General features: G+C 42.1%; 2 protein-coding genes across 2 annotated transcripts in view; one reads left to right on the forward strand and one right to left on the reverse strand.

Moving 5' to 3' along the window:
• The window catches only part of PIGO (phosphatidylinositol glycan anchor biosynthesis class O), a 500,143-nt gene that overhangs the window by 277,241 nt on the left and 197,574 nt on the right, over positions 1–25,328 (reverse strand). The window lies entirely within an intron of this gene.
• UNC13B (unc-13 homolog B) overlaps positions 1–25,328 on the forward strand; it is a 221,834-nt gene that overhangs the window by 191,894 nt on the left and 4,612 nt on the right. Inside the window, exons 32-37 of the mRNA XM_075488247.1 lie at positions 2,197–2,285; positions 5,460–5,612; positions 7,539–7,662; positions 14,881–14,937; positions 19,481–19,561; positions 19,960–20,107. Coding sequence (XP_075344362.1) covers positions 2,197–2,285; positions 5,460–5,612; positions 7,539–7,662; positions 14,881–14,937; positions 19,481–19,561; positions 19,960–20,107 — 652 coding nt within the window. The remainder of the gene's footprint in view (positions 1–2,196; positions 2,286–5,459; positions 5,613–7,538; positions 7,663–14,880; positions 14,938–19,480; positions 19,562–19,959; positions 20,108–25,328) is intronic.

Here is a 25,328-nt window from a genome sequence, read left to right on the forward strand (position 1 = left end):
GAGGGTGAGGCTGGGCACCTCAAAGTTAAATCTGGACAGCTGTCTTGCCAGTTGCACCCAGAGAGCTGAGAGCTGATGTTCTGGAGGAGAGGGGGTTCCTCTCCACAGATAACAGAGCTCATCCTCCTGGCAAAGCCTTGTTCCAGCTGTCCCTTCTTGCAGTACAGGGCTGGCAATCAGCCTTTCTTCTGCTCCTGAGAAGATCAGTTTGCAGTCAACAAGGACAATAGCAAGGAGAAGCTTGGAGGTAGTTGGTGAGGTCTCCATGTCACCTCACAGTAAAACAAGTCATTAATTGCATGGTTCATGAACCAGGGCAATAAGTTGTTGATCCTGACCTCAAACATCCCCTAGACCATGCATCTGGTAGCTTATAAAGAAGTAGAAGTAAATAGTGAGGAATAGGTGTCTTGTGCCAAATTATTCCAGCTTTTTTTTTTTCATCTGGAAAAGCAGTTACTTGAAATGTTTTTATGAATCATGAACTGGTTCTGCCTCAAATCTACCAGAGATGGCCAAAATCAGAGGACTGTTCAGTGCCATTAATGTAGATAGCTAACCAGCCAGCTTGTCACTCGTCGCCCCTTTGCACAGTAGGAGAAGGGAAGGATTAATGTAGGGGCAAGACGAACCACCACCAACAGATGCTGTTTTTGTTTTGTTGCCTACAAGCTTGGCTAGAATGACTGCTGATTGGCATGACACTAGCTTCCTTCTGCCTTCATAGAGTGAGGGAGTTATAAAGGTAACAGGAATACAAATTCACTTTAATAAAGGAAAAATAATCAGAGCTAGCAATGCCTAAAGTTATAAGGCTTAAGTAATCATCATTTGCTTGGGTTTGGTTTTTTTTAAATTATTTTTAAAATTCTGATCCAGGAGTTTCATTAGCATAGGTTCAGATGCCTAACAGAGTCAGTTTTTCATGCCAGCTTACAACAGGAAAATGAGTGGATCAGATTCCAAATCCCCTAAGGATTGGCTTTCTCTGACAGATGCTGAGGAATATGGAGAGGGCTTCAGCACTGAATATAGAAGTGGGAACTCCTGTCATGTTCAAATCCTGTATAGCTGCATGCATGGATATACCGTAAAAATCTAAACTTATTTTTAACCACTGCACTGGCATCTGGCTCATTACATTTGTAAATAGATACTCGTGCCTTAGAGGTAAGGGGTGAAGCTCTGAATGCCAAATGCAAACATTTCTGGAAGGTTTTTGTTTCACGAGCAGCTTGCCTGCCTGCATACAAAGGCAAATCTGTTTTACAAGTTAATTTTCAGAGCAAATGATCCCAAAGCATTCAACCTATGTTGTTATGTATACACACAGGTAGGTTGCTCAGAAGTGGCTCTTTTGAGGATGGAGGAATGACTACAGCTGGAATACAGGGCACTGTTGAATGTAAAAACAGGTGGCTTTGGGCTGATGATAATGGAGCAAGCACTTTCTTACCAAATGTGCCAAGGTGTCAGCAGCTTCCATGTAGTGCTTGGGGCACTTTTTTTTGTTTGTTTTGTGAAGTCTCCTCTGAACAGTTGTACACTAAAAGCTATCTGGCTCCATGTGAGAGTAGAGCTACTTGTGCTTAATACCCATAGCTGAGATTATGCTTTCCAAAACTGATCAGTGCACAACAGTTCCTGCCATGATATTGTGGCCAGATTTTTCAAAATAGCTGGGGTCCAGTCTTCTGAGAGAAGTGGCTGGGTAAATCTTCTGCTTGAATACTGACAGCAGGGTGGAAGGTGAAATAGCATCTTTCAAGACCATGCATGGAGAAATGCACAAGTAAATAACATCCAGTCTGAAAAGCCCTGTCTCCTTCTAGACTTAGAGGGGTGAAATGACCCGTGAGCCCAAGGTAATGCTTAATGATTTCTCAGCCTGCTTACTCTGTTGGCCACAGGGAGTTCACATTCACTTTCTTTCTCAACTTTGCAAATATCAGGAAGGGTATTGGAGGGTATTGGAGCCTGGGGAAACCACTTGCTGCTGTTTAGGCAAATATCTGTTGATGATTTCACAGCTTCTGTAACAGCAGCAGGCAGTGGAGGAGAGCATCCTACCTGGCAGAGTCCAGTGGTGATAGTTCACCTGCTTATTAAGGGTAGCCTCAACAGTGAAGAGCAGCACTATGAAGGACAGCAGACTGCCCTCTGGGTTCAAGCTAAGCACTCTTCTTTCATCCACAGTTGGATGCAGAAGCAAGTGACCATCTCAAAGAGCTCCAGGTGAAGCTGAACAATGTTTTGGATGAGCTGAGTGCTGTGTTTGGTAACAGGTGAGTATAAGGAGGTCCTTGTCCTTGAAGCATTCCTTTCTTTTGTCTAATCTCATTCAGTCAGGTTAAGAAGAGAAAAGAAACTCACGTCAACTGCATTATATTTTTCCTTTTGTCATAAATTCATGGTCTTTCAAATACTGAGACCATCTAAAGAAGTGAGAAATGTTTTTACAGTCTCTCTTTTCTATATTGCTCTGCTTAGAAATACAACATGGAGATCTCTCAACTGTGAAATGTATTTGAATTACATAGACTGATTTTTTTCTGTAAGTAGTGCTTGTCAGTAACAGAATTGCCTGCTCCTTTATTGCTCAGAAAGCAGTTTCCAGCCTAGCGTTTATGAAGCAACATTCTTGTTTAAATGTTCTGCTCTAAATGTATGAAACAGCTGACTGATTTCTGATTGTTAAATGAATATTGGAATTGGAAACAGGTTTAGAATTTGAGATTGACTTGTTCTAATGTTGCAGTGAATGGTGTTTTCTAATGTTTCAAGGGGAGGAGCTCTTGAAAGTATTGCCAGAGTAATTGATGGCAATTAAGTTTTATTGCAAATCATGTTACCATTTACCTGAGGATAAAAATGTGCTCTACTTCATAATAATTTTGTAGTGAACCATAAAAGATGTCAATTAAGCAAAATCTAGAAATACAGGGTTCCCAACTGATCTTCAGAAACAACCACTTCTCATGATAAACCCCATTCATTTCATGTTGTGCTTTATAACAAGATTAATGCAGGCATGAACTGCATAGCTGAAACATGGGCAAGGGGAATAAAGCAAATTGTATCAACTTGGCCTCCTACAGTCTACAGATTTGCAGTACTTATGACCAAAAAATCACAGTGGGATTTGTCAGCAACTGTTTGGATTTCGGCACACAGAGCTAAGTGGGGAGATAAGTGAGGAGTTCCCATTGCCAGTAGTGGATGCTATAGCAAGAAGTTGAGAGATTGAAACTGTAACTGAATTGAATCGATAAGGTTCATAATCAGATGGCAGATGAGTGAGAAATCATAATTAGTGGGTAAATTTTGTTATCTGAAACCTGTCTCCATGGTGTCACTGCTACAAGACAATTAGGGTACAATCTTGACATTTGCAAATACGATTTAAAGAGATTATTCAGTATCAGCATACATACCAGGGAGTGTTTTAGAGAGATGTGCCAGCAAGAGATTTAGCCAGTCAGATGGCTCAGATGCTTCACTCATTCCTTAACAGTAATAGGGAATGAAAAGCAGAGCTGCAGTTTACTGCATAAGCAGGATCTTCTAAAGGATGTAAATGTGGGAGGTAAGACAGATATCCACAGTATTCTGTGCAGAGTCTGTAAAGAGTTGCTCCTACAACACTGTGCACACCTGATGCTGCAGATCTTAACTTTTCTTCGTCTGTGTGAGATCATTGCGCCTGCTGGGAAAGCAGCACACACCCGGAGAGCCTTACCACCTCTGTGCTGAGAAAAGATTATGTCTGGACACAGAAGCATTTTCTGCTTTAAAGGATATCATAGAGAAAAAGAGCCTTGAAAGGGTTTATACTTCACACAGGGCTAGCTGCTGTTTTGTTCTTGGAGGCTGTAGGAGTGAAGGAGGGAATTCCTGTGGGAATTGGGGAGCAGAAGGCCCTGTCTGACAGCATAGGTGAGGTTGTCTTTTAACTTGCTGCTACCCAGGGTTCCTGTACACGAGCTTCACTTTCAGGTGAACCTGTTGCCGTAGTAACTGATTTATAATTTTTCATAATTCATGACAATTTTGCCTCATATTAATTTTTATCTTTTAAGAGATTCTGTTATTTTTCATCCCCTGCCTGGGGATTTGCAGCATCTTGAAGCAGGGTCCAACTGATGCAGTATTTGGGAGAACTGTGGGGTAAGATTAGCCTGTAAAAGAACAGGGACTGTCAGGAGTACATGAAATGCTTGGTACTATTTTATTTGATGTGACTTATGTCACTGGTTAAGCTGTCATTGTAGCCACAACTGGCTGCTGCAAGCAGCTCTCCTAGAAATGGGGAAAGTGGAAGTGGAGGCTGCATGGAGAAAAAGCTCTGGAATTGCTCTCTGGAATTGCTCCAGCGAGAGGCAGGTTAGAAGTGAGCAAGAGGGACCGTGAAGCTGGAGGCAGCAGTGCAGGAGAGAAAAGAGGTGACAGGGTGGAGAAGGAAGGCGAGAGCCACAGGGCAGAGGGGTTGTATGCTAGCACCCAACTCACAGATGTCCTAGGTGGGTCACACAACAGAAGTTCAGGCCACTTACACAGATATAAAGCTGACCTCCAAACCTGTGTTCCTGCTCTTAAATATTTACCCTAGCTCCTAGCACTGGAGCACTCTTCCTGGTTTCAAACCTCTGTGCTGTTAGTGGATAGCTAAATGTCACTTGTAATGCTTGTTGTTACTAACTGTTCATTTAAATGTCAAAGTATTTTCCTTTATTCGCTGAATTGATATGTTGACAGCTCTGCTGATCTATTCATCAGTTTTAACCGTTGTATTATTTCATTTTGAACCTCCTCGTAGCCGTAAAAGATGGAAAAGTAACTGTGCTTTAATGGCTTGCATCTCACTTCATTACAGTGACACTGCTCGTTTCACAGCTGAGCCCCACATCCCATTTTGACACTGATATCGCATGGACAGTGTGGCAGTGGACTGGTTTCAGTCAGTGCCTGCCTCCAGGCTGTCTGTATTATTTGAAAGACTTAGCCTGCAACAGGTCATAGCCGAATTACTGCTGATGGACTGCTGGGTGCTCAGAGCTGTGCAATGCATTATGCCATTGCTCCATGCTATATCCCAGTCTCTGTGGCGTAACACCCTGTGTGGAAAGCAAAGATACAGAAGGGTGCTTTGAGCTAAGAATAACACTGTTTCTTGAAATCAGGAAAGGATCATTTGTTTTTGCAAGATGAATGAACAAACTCCTCTTAAGTGTGATTGTGCCTTGTGTTCAGAGGTTGTAGGCTGTCTGTGGATGATGTGCATAAGGAACTGGGTAGCATGCCTGTTAGTGACAAATACAGTAAGGAAATGAGCAGAAAACCTTGGGGAGGAAGAGTGTGTAATAGAGTGCATGGTTTATGGACTTGCAGTATTTTACCTTACTGGAGCTGAGGTCTCTGCCACTGATAATCTTGTTTTTGCCTCTCTCCTATCTGTTCAGCTTTCAGACTCGTATTGATGAGTGTGTCAAGCAAATGTCTGATATCCTCTGTCAAGTGAAAGGGACAGGAAATGTTGCTGCTAATGCCAGAAACACAGTTGCACAAGATGCAGATAATGTCCTGAGGCCATTGATGGATTTCCTGGATGGAAAGTAAGCAAGTGTTCAAATATATGTTACACATACAGTGCATTGGATTGGGAACAGGATGGGGGAAGGAAAAATAGCTCCATGTTCTTGGATTGTTCTTGAGATGTCCGGCCTCTGAATTCTCAGGAAGAATTAATCGCTTTTCTTCCCATATCTGTCTCTCCAGCCATCAATCACCTCTTCATTCAAGCACCAGAGCACACTCTCATTTCTCCTTTCTCCCTCTGGCAATTATAGCAATCAGCAAAACACACTGCTGATCAGGTAGTGGGAAAGACTGAAATTCTAAATTTACTAGCTACATTTTTTTTCCTGTACAAATTGTACTGTAGCCAATTAGCAAACATATTGTAAACCATACTTGCATACTTGATACATATACTACTCAGCATCCCAGTCATGTTAAGCAAGTGTGTTCTAGTCATACCTGGTGCTGTTCTGAGTAGAAAATAAGCTTCTGAACTATGTGATGTACATAAGCTTGATCCATTGCTTTAATTAACTGTTGCCATTAATACCATGCAGCATGATTCAGCTGTACAGGGACTTTTTGTGGCTAACTGCACGTAATTCTCATCAGCTAAGCCTTGATCTACAAAGAGAAATAGTTTTTAATCATTGTAGAAGTTAAACTTCCTGCTGATGCACAGCAGTTCTTTATTTTGAAAGGGGTGGCCAGCAATTTTCATAATAAATTCTGAGAGATGTGAAGCTTTCAAGTTTAAAATATCGTTTCTTTTGTTGCTCTTTGTATTGATTGTCCCACCTTTCTTTTGGGTCACCATGTAGTAAGTGACTCTCTGCAGCAATCATTACATCTAGGAGCCCTCTTATTTGAGCATTTTCCATGCATGCCTTCACGAATCCTGAGAAGGCACCTTCCTTTTTATCACTGGGAACTTGGTGTGCTACGGGCTTTTCGTCCAGCTGTGGAGCAAGTCATTTTGATTATGGTAATCCAAGCCTGGATTATTTTCTTTCCTCCTTTACAGAAGGAGAGTATTTTTCAATGCTTCCTGCATCCTACCCATCAGTCTTGTCCCTGTTCAGTTTTGTTAGTTTACTGTCTAACCAGCTATGGGAAGAAGGGAAATCTGGGAGAAAATGTTACACAATGTAGAAGTGTCAGCTATTGCCTGTGCACTGCTACTGGCTGCAGACTTCCTGTTTTGTAGCTCTCCCAGCATGATCAGTAAATGCCAAAGTCCAACAATTATTTTGAAGAAGAATCTAATGTTTCTTGGCCTCTTTGATAGCCCATGGAATAATAAAGGAGGAATAAATAGGGAGATAAAGCAGAACTTCTTTATTCAAAAGGGAATAAACATATGGCAGGTGATTGGTGAAGAATGCAATTGCCACAAAATACAGAGGAGTCCAAGAAATGCTTTGAGGTGGTTATAGGGCTGGAAGACTTAGAGAGTTCAGCAGCTACCAGAAGCTCTGCAGGAACTTCTGCATAACAGTCTGGGAAGTATCAATTTAGGTACTCAATAAAAATCATTATAATAACCCCTTGAAGTTTAAAACCTATTATTCTGTATTTGTTTGTAATTTTTTCCTGTATACTCTGTAAACCTGATACATCAGGAAGTGTCCTCTTAAAGGGAACCAGTGCAATGGCACCTGCTCCGATTTGGACTATTCCCAACCATCACAACTTAGTGATACCTTCTGTAATCCCCACGTCAATAAATAGAAATGATTGAGATCAGAAATTTCAATAATCCATTTTGGCCAAATTTCTCTAGTGCTAGAACTCCAAGGGTGAAGACAGGCTGTACTTTATGAAAAGGGAAGATTTTTACCCTTAAAGCAGTCGTTATGACAAACTGCTTTGGATGGGGCACTGATTCTTCCATACACATCTCCTTTTTCCTTGCAAATTGCATTCTTTGAACTTACTCAGTTCTTGCTCTCTTCCTGCAGCCTGACACTGTTTGCGACTGTGTGTGAAAAGACAGTGTTGAAACGGGTGCTGAAGGAGCTCTGGAGGGTGGTAATGAATACCATGGAGAAGCTGATTGTGCTGCCTCCTCTTACAGACCATACGGTAAAGCATTTTCTCCTTCCTGACTCATAGCAGAAGTGTTGCCATTGCCTGTGTAACTCATCTCCTTGACCTAATGAGTCATCTGTCCAGGTAAATTTGTCTGCATGTAGCCTGCTCGAGGATGGAAAAATACGCCTGTAACCTAGTAAAGTAAGAGAGCAGCTCTATTTATAGTGGGGTTGCAAGATACAGAGCACACTCTGGATAAAAAACAATTCAAAATCCATGATCCAAGAGGAGTTACCATCAAGTATATCAAATTGCACTGATTAGGAATTTGCAGTCCTTTAAAGCAAGCTGTGTATATGGGATTACTGGGCAGTTATTGCTGTCTTCATGGCATTAGATCAACACCTGTAAAAACTTTTGCCTAATTACTGTCATGTATTAGTCAGGTGTCTCCCTATATAGATGTGGTTAATTTCAGCTTGCTTTTTAACGACACCACTCCCCCATTTTACCCTCCAGAAGGCTTTAACATCAGTATAGGCTGGTATGATTTCTGTGTCTCTGATGTTGAGGAGTTGGAAGCATGTCCAGAGAGTTTGCCTTCAAAGGCAGTCTTTTATATAATTGTTTAGCTGTGTGGACGTGCTGGATGAATGTGTGTCATGGATGTAGTGATGTTTTTAACAATGGAGGATTAACCTCTTCCCCAATTTTGAGAAACCACAGAAACTGATTAAATGTCAGTCACGCATGCCCAGCTGCTCTGGAGGGTGACACTCAGTTGGAGGCAGTGTGAAGTTTGGGCTATAACCTCATTATTTGGAGATGATCCAGAACTTCTTTTCATCTCTGTGTTGGAGTAAGTTTGTGGTCTGTGGCTAATTTATGCTGATTTATTTTTTTTCCAGTAGTGGGTAGAACAATGGTGGTTTTCACTATTCAGCAGTTGCCTACGTATTTTGAGTGGACTTCTTGGGTTGCAGTGTCTAGAGAAGTGACACAAACCTGCATTTTGCACTAGGTATTTCTTGGTCTGAGAGGGAAGGCCTTTGCCTCTGGCCTTGATGATGACAACTTTAAACAAAACTGCTGAGACACAGTGTGCTCACTACTAAGCATAAAATTAACATGAGGTGTAAATTTGCTAAAGACTGCTTGCTCTGAGCTCGGATTTGGAATAATGATTTCTGCTTGCCTTTTTAATTTATAAAAGAGAAGAAACCCATCTCAATTTAAGAGGATGAAATTTTTTTCCCGCTGTTGAATTGCTTTAAAAAGGAGTCTGTGGGGACACATGCTAAAATCGTCATGGAAGAGCAGCATTAACATGACCCCTTCAGAATGGAAGCAGTGAAATCAATGGCCTTGGAGAGAACCAAGGAGGAGCTGCTGGAGCTTTATACTTGCGAGTTTTGAATTTTAAAGGAGGAGTAGGAGAGTGATTCCATGCTTGTATCATGAAGAAGGCAATAACTGTGAACAGCCAATTCTTCCAACCTGCGGGATGTTGCTATAAGCCACTTAGAGTCTTTTTTACAGAGTTTCTTGTTGCCATCACTTCAGTTTCAAATTGAGAAGCTCTTTTTGTGTAATGAAGTGCATCCTCGGTTTTCTGAGATAATGCAAAATGTTCATAGCTGGATTTTTAGCGGTCTAATCAATTGTATCATAGTGAGGAGGCTGAATAGTCCAAACTGGAAAAGAGTCACTGTTTCAGAAAGGTGGTTGTGAACAATGCAGTGATTAAAATGGCCTTGTCTGCAGTCCTTGAGCAGGGAACTAGTGGCGAGGCTAGATGGGCTACAGGGGCAAGGAGCTGCTTCCAGTATGCCCTGGTATATAGTGATTTATTCTGTCACCACCAGATTTTCATCATCCTAGTAGCGAAGGCTGGCAGGGCAAGGCAAGGCAAAACTCAACGTTGGTAGTGTGTGTACTGTACAGAAGCAGTACTTTATCTTTGCTATTCTGCTTCTCTGCCATGCACCTCTTATCTAATTTTGCTTTCTCTTAAAAGAAGGAGCATTAGACTCAGAAATAGCCCCAGGCACTGTAACTCTCTGTCGTCCCTGCCCTCAGCAATAGAAAGCCCTAGTGCTGTCTCTTCATGTTTGAAGGACCACTGGATGAGGGTTTCCCTCCCAGAACTCCTCTGCAGCCCTTAAGAAGTAGGGGATATTCATAGTAGAGAAGAGTCCCTTTTACGGAATATTTTATCTCCTTTCTGTAAAATTGCCAGAGGTGCAAAAGTGTTCTTGATGGTGGTCGTGGAAAGCATCCTGTCAGGTAGAAGGTTCTCGACATGCTTCAGTGTGTCTCATTTGTTGCTTGCATGACCCTGTCACTGCGCAGTGCTTTAATGCCTGTTATTCTCCAGACCGATCTACTCCACTTAAATTAGCTCAGCCTGTATTACACAGGGAAGAAAATCTGAGCTCTGCTCTTCCATTCTGTGCTGCTTCTGGAAGATTTTGTGTAGGGCAAGGCTCAGGTGAGAAAGCAGGCAGCTACTGCCCGTGAAGGATGCAATGGGGACGGGGCAGTTTTACAGCCTCCCACTCTGACAACTGGAGCTGCCAGTATCTTACTGACTTTCAGATGTCTGGCTTCTACTTCTCTGAGCATTGGCTGCCCATGGGTTGTGAGATTAGCAGCAACATGATCTCCAGTAACTCACTGAGCAGTTCACACCTCACTAGTTTTAAGTAAAGACCAACATTTAATTAAATGCTCTCAGTCTTGGATGAGTAGATATGCAAACACAGCTCTCTGGGAATCCTTATTTTGGGGTTCAGTGCACAACACTTGGGGATATTAACGGATTAGTTATACATTTCTTTCTCCCTCGCTGCTTAGGACAAAACTATAGCATGCCATCAGTGACTAGTCAGGTCAATGAAGAATTGCTTAATTTACACACAGATGATTCCTCTGGAGCCTCTCCTTTATTTATTTCACACGGTACGATGCAGCCATTCACATGAGGCTCCATTTGTTCTTGCTCCTGCTGTGCTTTTTTCTACTCATCAGGCTTCTCTTCACTAAATGAGAATGTGGTCCAGGATAAGAACAAAATTTTGTTTAAGCTGCAGACAGATTTTACACGTGACTTCCAAACTGGCTGTTCTTCAGGGTCGCCTGCAAGCAGCACTGCTCCAAAGTTCTTCTCCGGTGGAAGAGAGTGTGGCTTTAAGAGGTTTTCTGAAACCTTTCTTAACTTGTGTTAGTTTAAATGAATCCTCTCCCTTGTGCTAGCTAGGAGCAAAAAAGTCCAAGGCTGCCTCTGTGATGAGGAGAAAAAGCCTTCTTAGCCTTGAATGAAATTCTCTGTGAACTGCACATGTGCCCGAGATCTCTGTACTGACAGTTGATTATTCTCCCTTTTTCATCCCCACTTTAAGCCTATTTTCTCAATGTTTATACACCACAACAGCTAAAAAAAAGTCTTAATTTTTAGTGTGTGGTAGTGAACATTGCCTGATGATAAAGTTTTTTAAATGAACTTAAATGCTGCTAATAAATGATCAGATCTCATTGTTGTTGAATGTAGGAATTAAAAAAATCTGCGAAAGGAATGTACAACACCAGATGAAACTTCCTTGCACTGGTATGTCTCAGAAAAATAAGCCTGAGTAATAATATGTTTTCCAAAACAGGACTGAAATTCAAAAGACTTGCAGTAGGCTTTTGTTTCCTAACTTTGTCAACTGAGCAGTAGGACAGTTAAGCTGTGAGAGTTTGAGCCTCTTGGAATATAAATCAGTGCAGTTCTGTTGGCTTCTAGCAATTAGACTCGAGTCAGCTGATGATCCTTCTCTGAATGCTTTCAGTGAGATGAAAAAAACAGTCAGACCATTAACAAGGAATTTAAAATCTTGGTGTTGTGGATTATAGATGTCTTTCATGTTTCCAAAAAGTTTAGGAAGGTAAAACTAATTTCATGGGAAGAACCAGGAAAACCAGCACTAAGGTTTCCTGCTTTTCCCTTTCCAGCTATGTTTGCCACAGAGCTAGGCAGAAACAATTCATAATAAGGACTTAATTTTTCCTCATCTTCCATCATTGACATTTTAATCGCATTCCATTATGGGCAGCTTTACTCAAAACTACCTGATATTTAAGTTTAGTTGTTTTAATTCCCTAGAGGCACACCTGGAATAAGTGCTGTCTGTAGAGCTTTGTGATATGTTTTCCATTAATAAATAACTTTTTTCAGGAGGTATAGCATCTTGTTTACAAGAATGCCATTTGGCAGAGGAAGGAGCTGTCCGGATTTTCATTAGATGTTACCAGCGTTGATGACAAACTCAATGTAACAGTAAAATAACTTCTCTTTGCAGACACATTGACAGAGACTGGCACTGATTGATGAGGATTTTCTTGGTGGGCAAGAACTGGGGAGTAGTTATCTGAGCAGCTTTGTTCCTTGAAGCGTATCAAGTCACTGGGTATTGCTCAGTGTTACCAATCTGCCCTCCTTAGAAGCCTGCGGCAGGGAGACTACGTGCCTAGGCTAGTTAATGCTGTTCAAATTTATATTTAAAAAAAAAAAGGTGTCCAATAAAGGTTGAAAATACTGGATCAAGAAATGTTAATGTTAGTGTGTTTTGAGACTGCTCACTTAACTTTTCCAAATTCAGGTTATAAAAATGTTAATGTTTTTTTTCTGCTTGGTCAACAGGCACAAAAACCTTGAGTTTTAAGACCCATAAGTCAATCAAACTTCATGACCAATCGTACAGAACAGCAAGTGCATCTGTTGCGTACCAGAGCACTGGCTGAAGCCATGTCCCTTGGTGGATTATTTGGTGTGGCCCACAGTGAAATCTCTGTGTTCTTGCTCTTGGTGTGCAGTCATGTTCAACCTCACTTGCTGGAAATACAGAGAATTTTGTACTCTCGGTTTAGAGAGTTGTACTCTTAACACTGCACATTAGATACTGGCAGCAAGTGAAGCTCCCAGTCTCATTTCAGAAGCTTTCCTTTATGGATGCATTGTCCTTGCCTGCACTTTCTTCCCCCCAAAGAGCTGTGAATTTAATCCATTATCAAGAGCTTCTCTTTAGCTACCAAGCCAATAATGTTCATTCTGTATTGATTTGTATTCAACAAACATAAAAGGCTGAGGAACGGTGAGAGTTAGGTGATGGTTATGGATAAAGTAAATCGAGAGGTTGTCTGTGATTTCAGACCAGAGAGTCTTTCAGCTTGAAGAAATTTCTGAAGCTGGCAAAAATAAAGAAAAAGTATCTCATCTAAAAATTCACTTCTGGACTGCTGTTGTAATGGGCAGAGGGTGTCCAGTGTCCCTAGTGTGAGTCTCAGTCTTTCCAGTGTTACAGCTGTAAACTGCCTGCTTTCCTTCTGTAAAAGGGTACCTGCTCCCTCTAGCAACAAGTATAAAGACAATTTTTTGCTGAGGGGAACCCATCAGTGGGGCAGATGTTAACTTTAATCCTAGAAAAAAAAGAATTATTTCAGCAATGATCTTTGCAGTAGAGCCCAGTTCCTAGAGTCTTCTCTGCAAATGCATGTATGGAGTAGTCCCAGCTCCACAGAGTACTGACTTAAAAGGCCACAAATAAACAAATACTGAAGAAGGCAGCAAAGAAAACAGACTGAGTGGCATAGGCAGGGGCAAAGGGCAATATAATAATTGTGGTTTTACATCTTGCTTTGTTACACTTTGAGGGATTTCAGGGTGGGGAGTGGTCATGGCAGTTGTGGTTAAGTGGGAAGGTGAAAGACTGTTGAGATGAGAAAGGGTAGTAAAGGAGAGGGAGGGAGGGCTGTGGAAAGGAGAACTGGATTTACTGGAGACCTTTGGGGAAAAGTGGTCCTCATGGAGCCAGCAGTCTCCAAATAAGATGAGCTTCATCTTCTCCCAAGTGTTTTCCTGAGCAAAAAGACCCTACTGGAAAGTGCCACCCTCCAGTGTCTGTCCCTGGAAGCTTATTTCAGGCATTCAGCTGGGACATCCCCAAGCACTTATGAACTGATACCTGTGGTGACATTTACATGTATTTTTAATGCTACCCCCTAATGACCAATTGCAAGCAAGGAAAGCCAAAGATAATCTTTGAGAGGGCAGCTCTGCTGACATACATAAGGCATTCCTGAGAGACATAATAGAGGGGAGGTTTAGTTAGGGAAGAGGGGTCACCCATAGCTCTGGCGTGGTCCTAAGTCCAAATCTGACTAGCCTAAGAGGGCTGAAGTGGAGGGCAAAGTTTCATGATGTGACAGATGCACAATTCATAGGCAGAATTACAGTAGGCTGGGTTTTTATTCCAAGTGGAGTAATAGGCAGTTGTGACTTTTTTAAAGAAAAAGGCAAGATTAGATGAATGAAAAGGAGAGAAGTGGAAGAAAATAAATTCCAGCACACCCCATAAAGCATCTCCTGGAGAAGAGGCTGGAGAAGTGTGTTGTTTGCTTTTGGCTTTCTCATTAAATTGTGGACTTAACTCCCCAGGCAAAAGGAATATTACACAACAGAGAAATGCTGTGGTGGGGAAGAGGGAAAATATCTTTGTCATAAATATTGCAGAGAAAGTATGTAAAAATCCATTATACTAGAGTGTAAGTGGCTTGAAGCAAGATTCCCTGTCATTGGGATTTATCTTCCCTTTTTGTTTCATCGTTGGTCATACAGCATCAGTAACCCACAGTAGGGGAAGAAGAGCCATTGCCAAGCTTTTGACATGTAAAGGCGATGCTGTAGTATTCACTGGACTTTGTTTGCTGATCTCTCACACAAAAACTGCTCAGATCCAGTTTTGTTTCTGATCTGATGTATGCTTACCCCCACCCTGTTGATTGGGGTCTACTTCTATAGAGAGATTGTCATCAGTTGTGTGACCTTTTGCTTTGGCCAGCCTTACGCCATCTTCCCATGTATTTAGACTTGACTTGAAATCTAGAGGAGCACTTGCAGATGAAGCAAGTGCGCTGCCTTCACCCCCAGCCTGTGCAATCCATTTGAAGGCACATCCGGCTTAAACGGGTGGCCGCTGTAAGCAAGAGTGAACCAGTTAGCAGAATATTGTGCTCCAAAATAGCTCTTTATGTGGTACCCACGGAAATGCCAGGTTTTATACTAGGTAATAAACTGGCAAGGATACAGGTTGTTATGACTGGCCTCAGGGTGGTTATGTAAAGTTCTGGCTGTGAACTGACTTGACTTGCTCAGAGGAAAAACATGCAAAGCTTGCTTATAATCTTTTTTTTTTTTTCCTTCCTTTCTTTTCTAACTTCTTGCAATCATAGGGCACACAGTTGATTTTCAGTGCTGCTAAGGAACTGGGACACTTGTCAAAATTGAAGGTATTGTTCTGCATGGCTTGTGTTAATGTCCATGTGTGTAAGCATGGAAGTGTAGTAGTGTGTAGCATGTCTTGTGCTTCCAGTGGTTTGTCACTGAATACAATTGTAGAGAAATGCTTTTAAATGCATTAAATCTGCTTTTAAATGCATTCTGCTAACATTAGTATTGTGTTTAACTGTTAAATTTTATTGTAGGTTTAATCATCAAAGTAGTTTCTCTCTTCTGTAGATACAGTGATCAGCTTGGTATATCAATTTAAAATGAAAAAAGTAGAGTTCTCAATATCTAGCCAGTTCCTCTGTATCCCCATGTTATAAAAGGGAGTCCCTTGTGTGATCCTGGTAATGAAATATTGGTTGGGAAGATGACTGTGCTAGCTATTGGTGAATTATATGAACTGTTACAAAAATAACTGTTGCTTATGGAAGAGAGCCTGTATCTGTAAATTCTTTCTGCGTGGGCTCTCTTTTCAGGCAAGCTGGCATTTAGCGTGAAGGCTATGTTGATGTATTTTGACAGTGCATGACGTGACAGTGCATGACATGAGCATTACTAAGTGCACACCACATCATCGTAAGCCAATCAAGCATTAATTCACTGGTCACGACGGGAATGGTATGAAAATAGTGATGCCTTACAGCATTCAAATTGCACTATGTTGTGGTTTGACTTGTGCTACAAAACAGGTATTGTGCAAGAGGAGGTCTAAATCTGAAGCGTCACAGTGCACAAACTTGTGCTGCAAGGAGGACGGAGCTGAACGTGAACTCTGTCTCGGAGCGTGATCAGGGAAATCTCATGGCAAAAGACATTCTCCTAAGTGATTAGTGCAATTTCAAAATGCATTTGTCTTTTCTCATAATTTTTTTTGTCTTGTACACTTACTACAACTGTCTTTATATGACTGTCTATTTCCCTTGCCCAGCAGACACATTTTAAGTACATATGTTGATGAGCCAGGACAGTACACAATTCACTTAAGGTAGTGCTTATTAGTAATTGTAGTGTGTGATCTGGACATGCAGGTGCATGTGTGTCATTAGATGCACACACTTTTCTCCAGCTGCATTTTGAGGTTGTTACATAGCAGTTAACAGTGACATAACATAAACCTTCAAGTGTGGTTCCCCAGGGGAATAGCTGTCACTTGTGCTGGGGGACGGCCCCATGCACTCCCACAGCCAGGCTGTCCTCCCTGGTGACGTGGTGGCTCCCGAGGATTGCACTACCTCCGCTGCTTCCTGCGCTTACAATGCTCTGTGTCGCTTCCATGGGAGAAATGGGGAGCGAGGAGCTTTGTAGTCAGCCTGGGAGAGTGGGAGCTGGACCACAGCCTCCAAATGTGACTCGCTTTTCCTGTGAGTATCCCCTTCCCCTTTCAAAAATATCAGCAAGAACCCAGCATTTGGAGGAAGAAGAAGACATCCCTGCCCTCTACATGCACTCCTGGTGTCAAAGAGGGAGAGCTCTGAAGTTGCTCTGTTTTCTCCTCCCAGGTCACAAGGACAAGTTTGTGCACAGACGACTGCAAGTTCCTGTGGCTTGCTTGCATTCTCAGGCATAGCCGATGACATTCACTGTTATCTTTTACTTCTTCCATACTTTCTCATTACTGAAATTTCTTAATATATACAAGGTGCCTTTTGCCAGCAATGAGTTGGAAGCTTTGCTGGTTTCCATTCGCACCAGTCAGATGAAAGCCATCCCTTAGCAGCAGCCTGTCTTCAGTTCAGTTTCAGTAAAGCTTAACTTTGGTAACTCTGGACTGCATTTTTAGAAATGCATGTAATCATGCAAATCAGTTCACGCCTTTATTTGCAGATCCACATGCAGGAGTACAGCAGCACAGGTACACAGGATTTTATATGTGGCAAGGGAGCCGTACACAAGTATGAAAGCACTCTACCACCTTAATTCTGGAGACCTTTAGTTCAGACAGATGGTGTGAACCAACATTGCGTCCAAAAATTTCCAGAAGAGTAAAGGTGTTACAAGAGTGTAAATTGTTTGGGTCTGTTTACGCATCATGGATATTATGTTTTTTTTGTTTTTGCAGGCACACGTAAGCTAACAGGGAAGGCATGAGTAAATGGCTTTTCAGAGCCCCTCTCCTGTGCATTTTGCAGTTCCACGAAAAGCCTGGGAAAATTATGGGATGGATTTTAAGCTTTATTTGTTTTAAATAGAACAGGGGGAACAGAGCCCTAGTGAATCAGATAACTCAGCTGAAAACTGAGACAGACAGACCTGACAAGCACAGGCTCTCCTCCTGATGACAAATCAATTTCACAGTGTATTTTAAAATGCTTAGAAAACCAAACATAAACCTGGCACCTTGGTGCCACATATCTGCCTCCCATTTATTATCAAACTCTTTCTGCTTGGTTTGCTTAATAGCCAGCAGCTGGGGTGGGGAGCAGCAGCCTCCTCTCCCATGTGCTGTCCCCAGGGTAACCAGCCAAGCTCTGACCACAGAGGTTCTTCCGAGAGTACCTGTGGAGCATATAAGGATGAGTCTGAGACACCAGGAAAAGTTAGGGGTTTTTGTTTTGTTTTGTTTTTTAAACTACTTCTGCTTGACATTGCATAATTATTTGATGTAAATATTTGTGGCTTGCTCCTGGCTAGCAATCTGGGAAGTGCAAGGTAGCACTCCATGTAGTCCTTTATAGGAACAGTGTGGGATTTGCAGAGGGCAGGTGCGCAGGGGAATGACAGTCGTGGGCTCCTCAGCATGTAGGTGCAAGCATTACCAGTCCAGTCACTGGGTTATTTTTACATAATGTGTTGAAGTACATGGCACTGGGAAACTCTCTTAGAAACCAGTGACCTGTTGCTGTGCAATGACGGCATGGGCACAGGCGGGGTGACTGCTCAGAGTGGGGGAATGAGCTCTTTAGGTGCTCAAGAGAAAAATGCTGACCACCTGGTTTCTGTCGCAGTGCGGGGAATCTGGCAGGCAGACCTAGAAAGTCATTTCAACAGACATGAAAGTCACTCTGCCTTCGGAACACAGCTACCCTGACTAAATTGGCCTTTCCCCTGAACGTGGCCTTGGGCTCTGGCTGATTGTGCTCTTAATCTGACTGTCAGACAGAGAAAGAATGTTTTACACTCTGTGTACTGAAGTGTGAAGCCACATCATCTTCAATTGAATTACCCCTAGCTCATGAAGAAGAGGGAGGAGAGCTGTTGCTCCCCTAAGGACAGCTTGTCGCAACAGTAGAGACTTTGCCGCTTACAGAGTACTGTGCCACTGCACATACCTTTGCAGACCAGGAGCAGCCTGCATGGGGAAAAGAGGCAAGTTGAGGCATGTCTCCAGTACTCAGGAAAGCACAGTGCAAACTTGTCTGAGGTACTGCTGACTTGAGAGGCATCTTCTGTACGGTTTAATGCAGCTCTGTGCAAAGGTGCTAGCTAGATGTCTGTGAGAAGCGTGGCAAATGCCTAGTACTGCGCCTAGACTACAGTGAGCCCTGTCTCCATCAGGCAGGAGATAGATCATGGTGGATAATGAATGAGAACAGCACCAGGCAATGTGAAGAATCACCGGACTGCAGGGTAGTCAGCAGGCTTATCAGCGTGAAATGCGCACATGATGCCACACACTAGGCATGCTTTACTCAAGGACAATTTAGTAGACATGTCTCTTGGAAAGCGTCTCCTTAAATGCTATGACACGTTTAAGGTATGGATAAGTAGCCTTTGCCTGGATCTTTTTCACGAATGCTTCAGCACCCAGGCTGCAGCCAGCTGGCCTGACCGTCCAGCAGCTCAGACAGAATTTGGGTTTGTGCAAAGCTTTCACTGCCTAAAATGTGCTGTTTTTCCCTGAGACCTAGACCAAGCATCAGAGAGAAAGAGCTTAGTGAAATACCAAAGGATGACACATCCTTGTAGTCAGGCAGGAGTCTAACAGGGATATGCTCCCACTGCAGGAAAGGGAATCCCTTCCCAAGGGATTCCTGACTCTTTGCTATTAGAGATGGTGGGTCTTAATGGGAACAATTTCTTCTTTTAGCAAAGGTATTTTTTAGAACTTGTTGCTTGTTTGTTTGTTTTTCTTCCTCTACACCAACAATATGATGAATTGGTGACCTTTGTAGATGGAAGAATTGAAAAAAATCCACAACCAACATCTAACAACTTTGCCCAATATCTGGTTCTCAGAATTCCTTGATTTAGGTGGTGTTTTGAGAGTTTTGTTGTGGCTGCTCTAGAATGATGGGGTAACAAGCAGAGTCTTGTTTGGGTTTTCTGAGAGACAAACTGTGATTTTAAATTGTCACTTGTCTCTGTCCAGTTCCTTTCCTTATTTCTCCCTTCTGTGCTTGCAAGAAACAGAGAAAGTGGGCTTATTTTCAAGTTAAGCTGTAATAAATTACTCTGAGAGACTCCATTAAGTGTTCCTTAAACAGCTGAATTAATTCTGTGGACATGTAGCTGCAGCATGAATCCAGAGAAAGAGGTGATACTGGGGACTCCTTTTCCTTTAGTCTCTGACAGCATACTCATGTCAAGTATAATGGTTGTTTGCAGGATCATATGGTGAGAGAAGAAACTAGGAGTCTCACTCCAAAGCAGTGTGCTGTTTTGGATCTGGCACTGGATACTATCAAAGTAAGTGATGCCATTTCTGTCTCTGTCATCCCCTTGCTCCATCCCCAAATACTATTTGGGAGGTCAGTGCCTGTCCCAGTTCAGGAGATAGCAGGAGTCTGTCGCTGCTGTTACAGCAATAATGGCACTGAGTGAGTGATACTGCCATGTTTGTGTAAACCTCAATAGGCTCAGGTGACCAGCACGTGCTGGGAGCCAGCATGTTTATATTTAAGTGCTTTGGAAGAGGAAATCCATGAGCAGTTGGTATCAGTTGGTCTAAGAGCTGGATTTCCAGTACAGAAGCTGTTTTGTGAAATTTTTCCAGCTCTTTCCCATCCACACACACAATAGCCCATAAATGTTGGTTGCTGGTTTCAATTCTTCCTCAGTATTTTTCCTCTTTCTTTTTCTCTTAGCAATATTTCCATGCTGGTGGCAATGGTCTGAAGAAAACCTTCTTGGAGAAGAGTCCAGACCTGCAGTCACTTCGATATGCTCTCTCTCTCTACACTCAGACCACAGACACTCTCATAAAAACCTTTGTCCAGACTCAGACAGCCCAGGGTAAGACTCTTTTGTGTTGTTGGCAAAGTTGAATGGAGCTATCTGCTCTGCTCATAATTGCTCTGTCTTGTACTGCCAGTTTGTAGAGTGCCTTTGGCAGTGACATTTCTGGAAACGTGACAGCTGGGAAGGAGGGAAAGGGGGTTATTTCCCACTCAACAACTACGTTTTGAGAGAGCAGAAATATGTGAAGCCTAAGTCCTGGGGTGTTTGCGGTCTTTTTTTCTGCAATCCTCATTTAACAGTCACGTTTCATCGATTAAAGTGGGTGGGTGACTTAAAAGAAGTAAAATTTGAAGTTACTGTACTGAGACTTAGATGGTGGTGAGAGAGACCATTTCAGGAAGACACCACGCAGAAACTAGTCGGTGCCTGTGTCACAGGCCAGCTGCCAGCAGCCCGTGTAGGTCTGACTAAGGCTGATTGACAGCAATGTGGTGAGTCACGGAGCTACATGCTGCCTGTAAAGGGAGAAGTCTCTCAGGAGAGTAACAAAAGCACTGTTTTGTCTGCAGCCAGTATAGGATATGTGCGAGCTAGATGATTACAAATCACCACAACATATTGGTAAGCTGCTGGGATGCATCACTGGAGTTCTTTGGTAGCTCTTTGAGAAGGCACGATAGTCATGCTATTTCATTGATTTGGAAGGGGTAAACACTTAATTGTCTCTGTCTTTGATTGCTTTCATGTAAACATCTCCAGATTGTTGTACAGAATAATTTGGTCTATAAGGGACCTTCACTGGCCGACTATGAGTCTCACTAATCTCAGGAAGAGGGGACAGATGCTATTAGAGGTTAGGTCAAAACTGAAACTGACGTTTTAAGTTTTCAGGTTGTTTAAACACAAGCCTTGGCATTGGGCTACTACATCTCAGCAGCAAAAGTCATACAACTCCATCGGGGTGTCTTTCTGCCACCTTTTTGCTTGGGGTCATTTTTTCCTTTAATCTTTCCAAGCCTATGAGAGCTGGCGACCCCTCAGACTGTACTAATTCTATCAGCATAGTGTCACACCGAGCCCTGAAGTCAAGGGGAAAGCACTCCCTAGCCAACACAGTTTTCCCTCGTGAGCAAATGAGACTGCTCGATACTGGCGTTCCCCAACCAGTGGAGAAAGTACTGAGAATTTGTACAAGTTTGTTTTTAAAGTTTTAAAGTGAAAAGTTGAGCATAGTTTTGGGGGACTGGATCATCCCTGGCTTTAGCAGCATGATACATTCTTGCTTAGATTGAAATATACTGCATTAAAACACTGAAGTTAACTAAAGAGTCAGTATGTGCATTTGAGAGAATAGTCCTATAGCTGTGTCCCAGCAGAGCAACGATGACATCCAGTGGTCAGACAGGTCAAAGACTGCCAGATCCACACTCTGGGAACTTGGCTGTTGCCATTAGAGTTACACAAACACGCGAACTGCGTGTTTTAACTGCGAACTTGTGTGCACAGTGTGTTTTCAGTCTTTGCTGTTCTATGGCAAATGTTTCCCATTATATATACAGACCATGAATTGAAGCTAGTTTTTTGTGTGGATCCTATTATGTTGTTGTGATGAGCCAAGATATAAGGATGTGTGCAGCACTGCTCTTCTACACTCCATGCTACAGTCAGGAGTGTTTAAAATTAGAGGAGAAAGATGCTCCGTAGAAGTTGCAAAGTGGCAAATTCAAAGCTGGTATGAGGATGCAGCTTCATGCAATGCATGATTTGACTGTAAAACTCCACTGAGGGTGAGTGTTTAGTAGATACACAAAGAGAATTGAATATAATCTGAGAGCAGCAGGAATATACAGAGTTGCCACAGAAGTGTGTGTGTGTTGGGTATTTTTATTTTTCTTTAAGCTTAGAAAAATATTAAGCTCCAGTTTTAGGACATAAGATGCACTCATTACAAGGTCATCAATTATATCTCATAGCTGACTGATGGCATTTCTTTGTGGCTCGTCTGAGCCACTTTAGGAGACAGGTACTGAGCGTAGTGGGCCATTGAGCTGATCCAAATCAGCATCTTCTACATTAGTGGGCTTGAGAGTTTTGGACCCTGTTCGGGGAACAAAACACTGGAGCTACACCACCTATACCTGTAGGATCAATGATGGAATATCTCTGAGAAAGGCACGACTTGCTCCTGCGATCAGGGCTAGAAAAGGATATTGCTTGCATACACTACTCAGTAACCCCCATTGGTAGATTGGTTTGGAGATCTGCATGTGCGTTGGAGGGACACAAGGGACAGCACTAGTATTTACAGCTGACATCTGCTTACCAGAGCGCTCTGACTGATGTTTCCCTTTGCATAAGTCAAATTTCCCACAAGCCTATGGGATGAAATGGCTGCATGCAGAACTATTTAAATGCTGACCGTTTGCCTCTCTTACTTCACTGCTCAATGTTTGCATCTTCCAGTTTGTGAGGTATCTATTGCCCTCGTTTTCTTACTGAGCAGGCTTCTATAGCACTGTGCAGTTAAATGTTTGCTCTGCAAAGTTGGATCACGGCTTGCAGTTTAGTTATGCCAGCACAAATTCTGTTCTTGTTTTAACCCAGACAATCCCTTACTCGCAGACAGCCTTGCTCTCCAAAGCCTGTGTTGGTGCAGAAGATCTAAGAGGTTATTTTGCCTATTAAGAGCTACAATATTTGTCTTGTATTTGTTTAAGTGACACTGCTAATTGGGTTGTAATTCACACTCTTCTTTCTTTATCCTGCTTGCTTCTTGCCTTTTGAATTCATGTCTCAGTGCATGATGGGAAAGGTATTAGGTTTACCGCTAATGAGGATGTTCTTCCTGATAAGGGTATGTTCAAGACTAATGTTGTTACCCTAACAACATTAGCCAACTGCCTTGCTTTTGAAGTCATCTTGCCCATGGTCAGAAACCTTTTCCAGAAACCGTTCCCCATAGCACCCTGTAGAAGTGAACCTTCACCGAATGCTTGCATCCCACGAACGGAGCCATGGGTTGTGCGGTGTAGAAGTCTGTACCCTGCCTGAGAGCCTGTCCCCAAGCTTGAGATTTATTCATGGGATGTGAAAGCTGTCTCAAAAGTGGACTGTTTTTTGAGAGATGCTATGGACTTGTTCCCCTACCCTCTACCATGGGCTATGTATTGGTGTTTCAAGTCCTAGACTTGCATGCGTATGGTCTGCTGAGATGGGCTACTGTAATACGTGGTAATGTCTGATATGCACTCAAGGTTACAGCCGAGCTTGAAACACCTGGCTTGAAGGGGGGTAGCTAAAAGTCTGGGTGCTCAGGAGAGCCCTAAAAAATTGTCTTGTTCTGTTTTCTCTCTCAATTTATTTTCTGCTGTCCGAAGTCTTTTTGTTATCTTAGCTGAAATACATCTGTAACACATTGCATGAGCTCAGTTCTGCAGTTTCACCTTCCAGGATCACAATACCAATGAGACGTTCATGTCAAGATTTAAATCTGCTTGTCACTAAGTGTGCAAGTATGTGTATATACACAGTTGTACACGATCAGAGTATTTTTCACTGGCCATCTACAAAGTGGTTTTTGCCTCTGAACATTTCAGTTAATAGAACAAGATTTTTGTATGAAAAGACAAGAATGAAGGTAGAAAAAAAATTTTGTCTCTCTCAAAGGTAATGGGATGATTCCGCTGTCATTCCTCTGAAGCATCAGTGTCTCCTTTATAACCTATTAATTACACTAAAGATAGTAAAATGAAGACCTCAGTGTTTGGCGGTTGATGTTTCTGCAGATGTGGCCTGATAAAGTTGTTGTATAGGGTTGGTAATCTCATTGGTTCCCATGGAAAATGCTGACAGAATAAGCGACAGACCTGCACCATCAGCTGGGTCAGGTCAATAATTAAGCCTACCAATTTTAAAGCTCTGTGCTTATAGACAGAAAAGGAGGAACACTGTCCTTCTAAGTGAGGAGAAAACAGTACATTCAAGATCATGTACAAATGTTACAGCCTAGAGGCTGTTTGTTGTACTCAAGTCAAGAATGAGAATCTACCCTAAGATAATAATTTGAGGTTCTGTTATGTTTGCTCAGATACTTTTATTTGTATGTTAATGTGACTTTCACTGCCTACAGTTCTGTGCCATGTAATTCTCTTCAGAGAATTGCACAGACTAGCTCGTAACCTCTTGGTTTTTAAATGAGTGTTTTTGCTGCCTGCAGACTGTTCTTGTGAAAGTTGACGTGTTAGATCTATCTAATCAAAATGTTTGTTTAATGATATCCTTCAAGCTCCTTATCTTGCATTTCAAACACACCAATTCTTTCACTTAGTAATGTGTCTTAGCCTCAAAATTGACAAAATAACACTGCTGTTTGTAGGTACCCAATTACCCTGTAGGTATCCCAATTACAACAGCATGGCTAATTGTCAACCTGAGATCAGACAGTTATCAAAGTAAAATTAATCCCAGTCTTATCAAAGACTTCATTTTCGTTTTGCAAAGTAGTCTTTTTCTGTAATTTACATGACATCCTGACTTTCCTACCGAGAAAAATGTCATTTCCACATATTGCATCATAATTATGATTAAAAGTTTAAAAATTGAAAACATCATAATAAACAAATTGTAAGGTTCATGAGATCTTCTCCCTCTGTTACATCATTTTGTCATTTCCTTTGTGAAGCTACGTCTTGTTTTCTCCCTGGCTAATTGATGAAGGGAAATAAGTATGCAAGTTGTGAGTGCTTCTCTCTCATCATTTTTGATGCACACCAGTGAAGGGATTCTCATCATCCTCCAAAGGGAAGCAGATAGGCAGTCAGGATGACAACTTCTATCTGATGTACAACATGAAAAAAGCTTCTTGGAGGGTGAGACCGCATTATGGCTTAGTGCAAATCACTAACATCTTTTTTTTTTTTCCTAAACTTCTTCTCTGGTATGTTTTTTTGTTTGTTTGTTTTGTTTTCTTTTGTCCTCCCTACTTCCCTGAGCGGACAGGAATGCCAATGCCCACCACTGGAATGCCTGCATGTGCACACAGTAGCTTGGCAGGAATCTCTGAAAAATCCTTGCTCTCTGTGAGGATCCATTGTTGAGCTTTAGGTCTCTTAAATTCTTTTAAAATTCTTACTAGTATTCTCAACAGGATGTGATCTTTATGGTGGAGTGCAAAAAATGTTGGTGTTTATGCGTGTTGGGCATGCAAGCCTGATGTTATTTTGCATTAATGTTACATTATCAATGTTGACTGAAGAGATGGCTATGGAAGGTGTAC

This window comes from Mycteria americana, chromosome Z (assembly GCF_035582795.1).
Source record: "Mycteria americana isolate JAX WOST 10 ecotype Jacksonville Zoo and Gardens chromosome Z, USCA_MyAme_1.0, whole genome shotgun sequence".
Classification (NCBI taxonomy): domain Eukaryota; kingdom Metazoa; phylum Chordata; class Aves; order Ciconiiformes; family Ciconiidae; genus Mycteria; species Mycteria americana.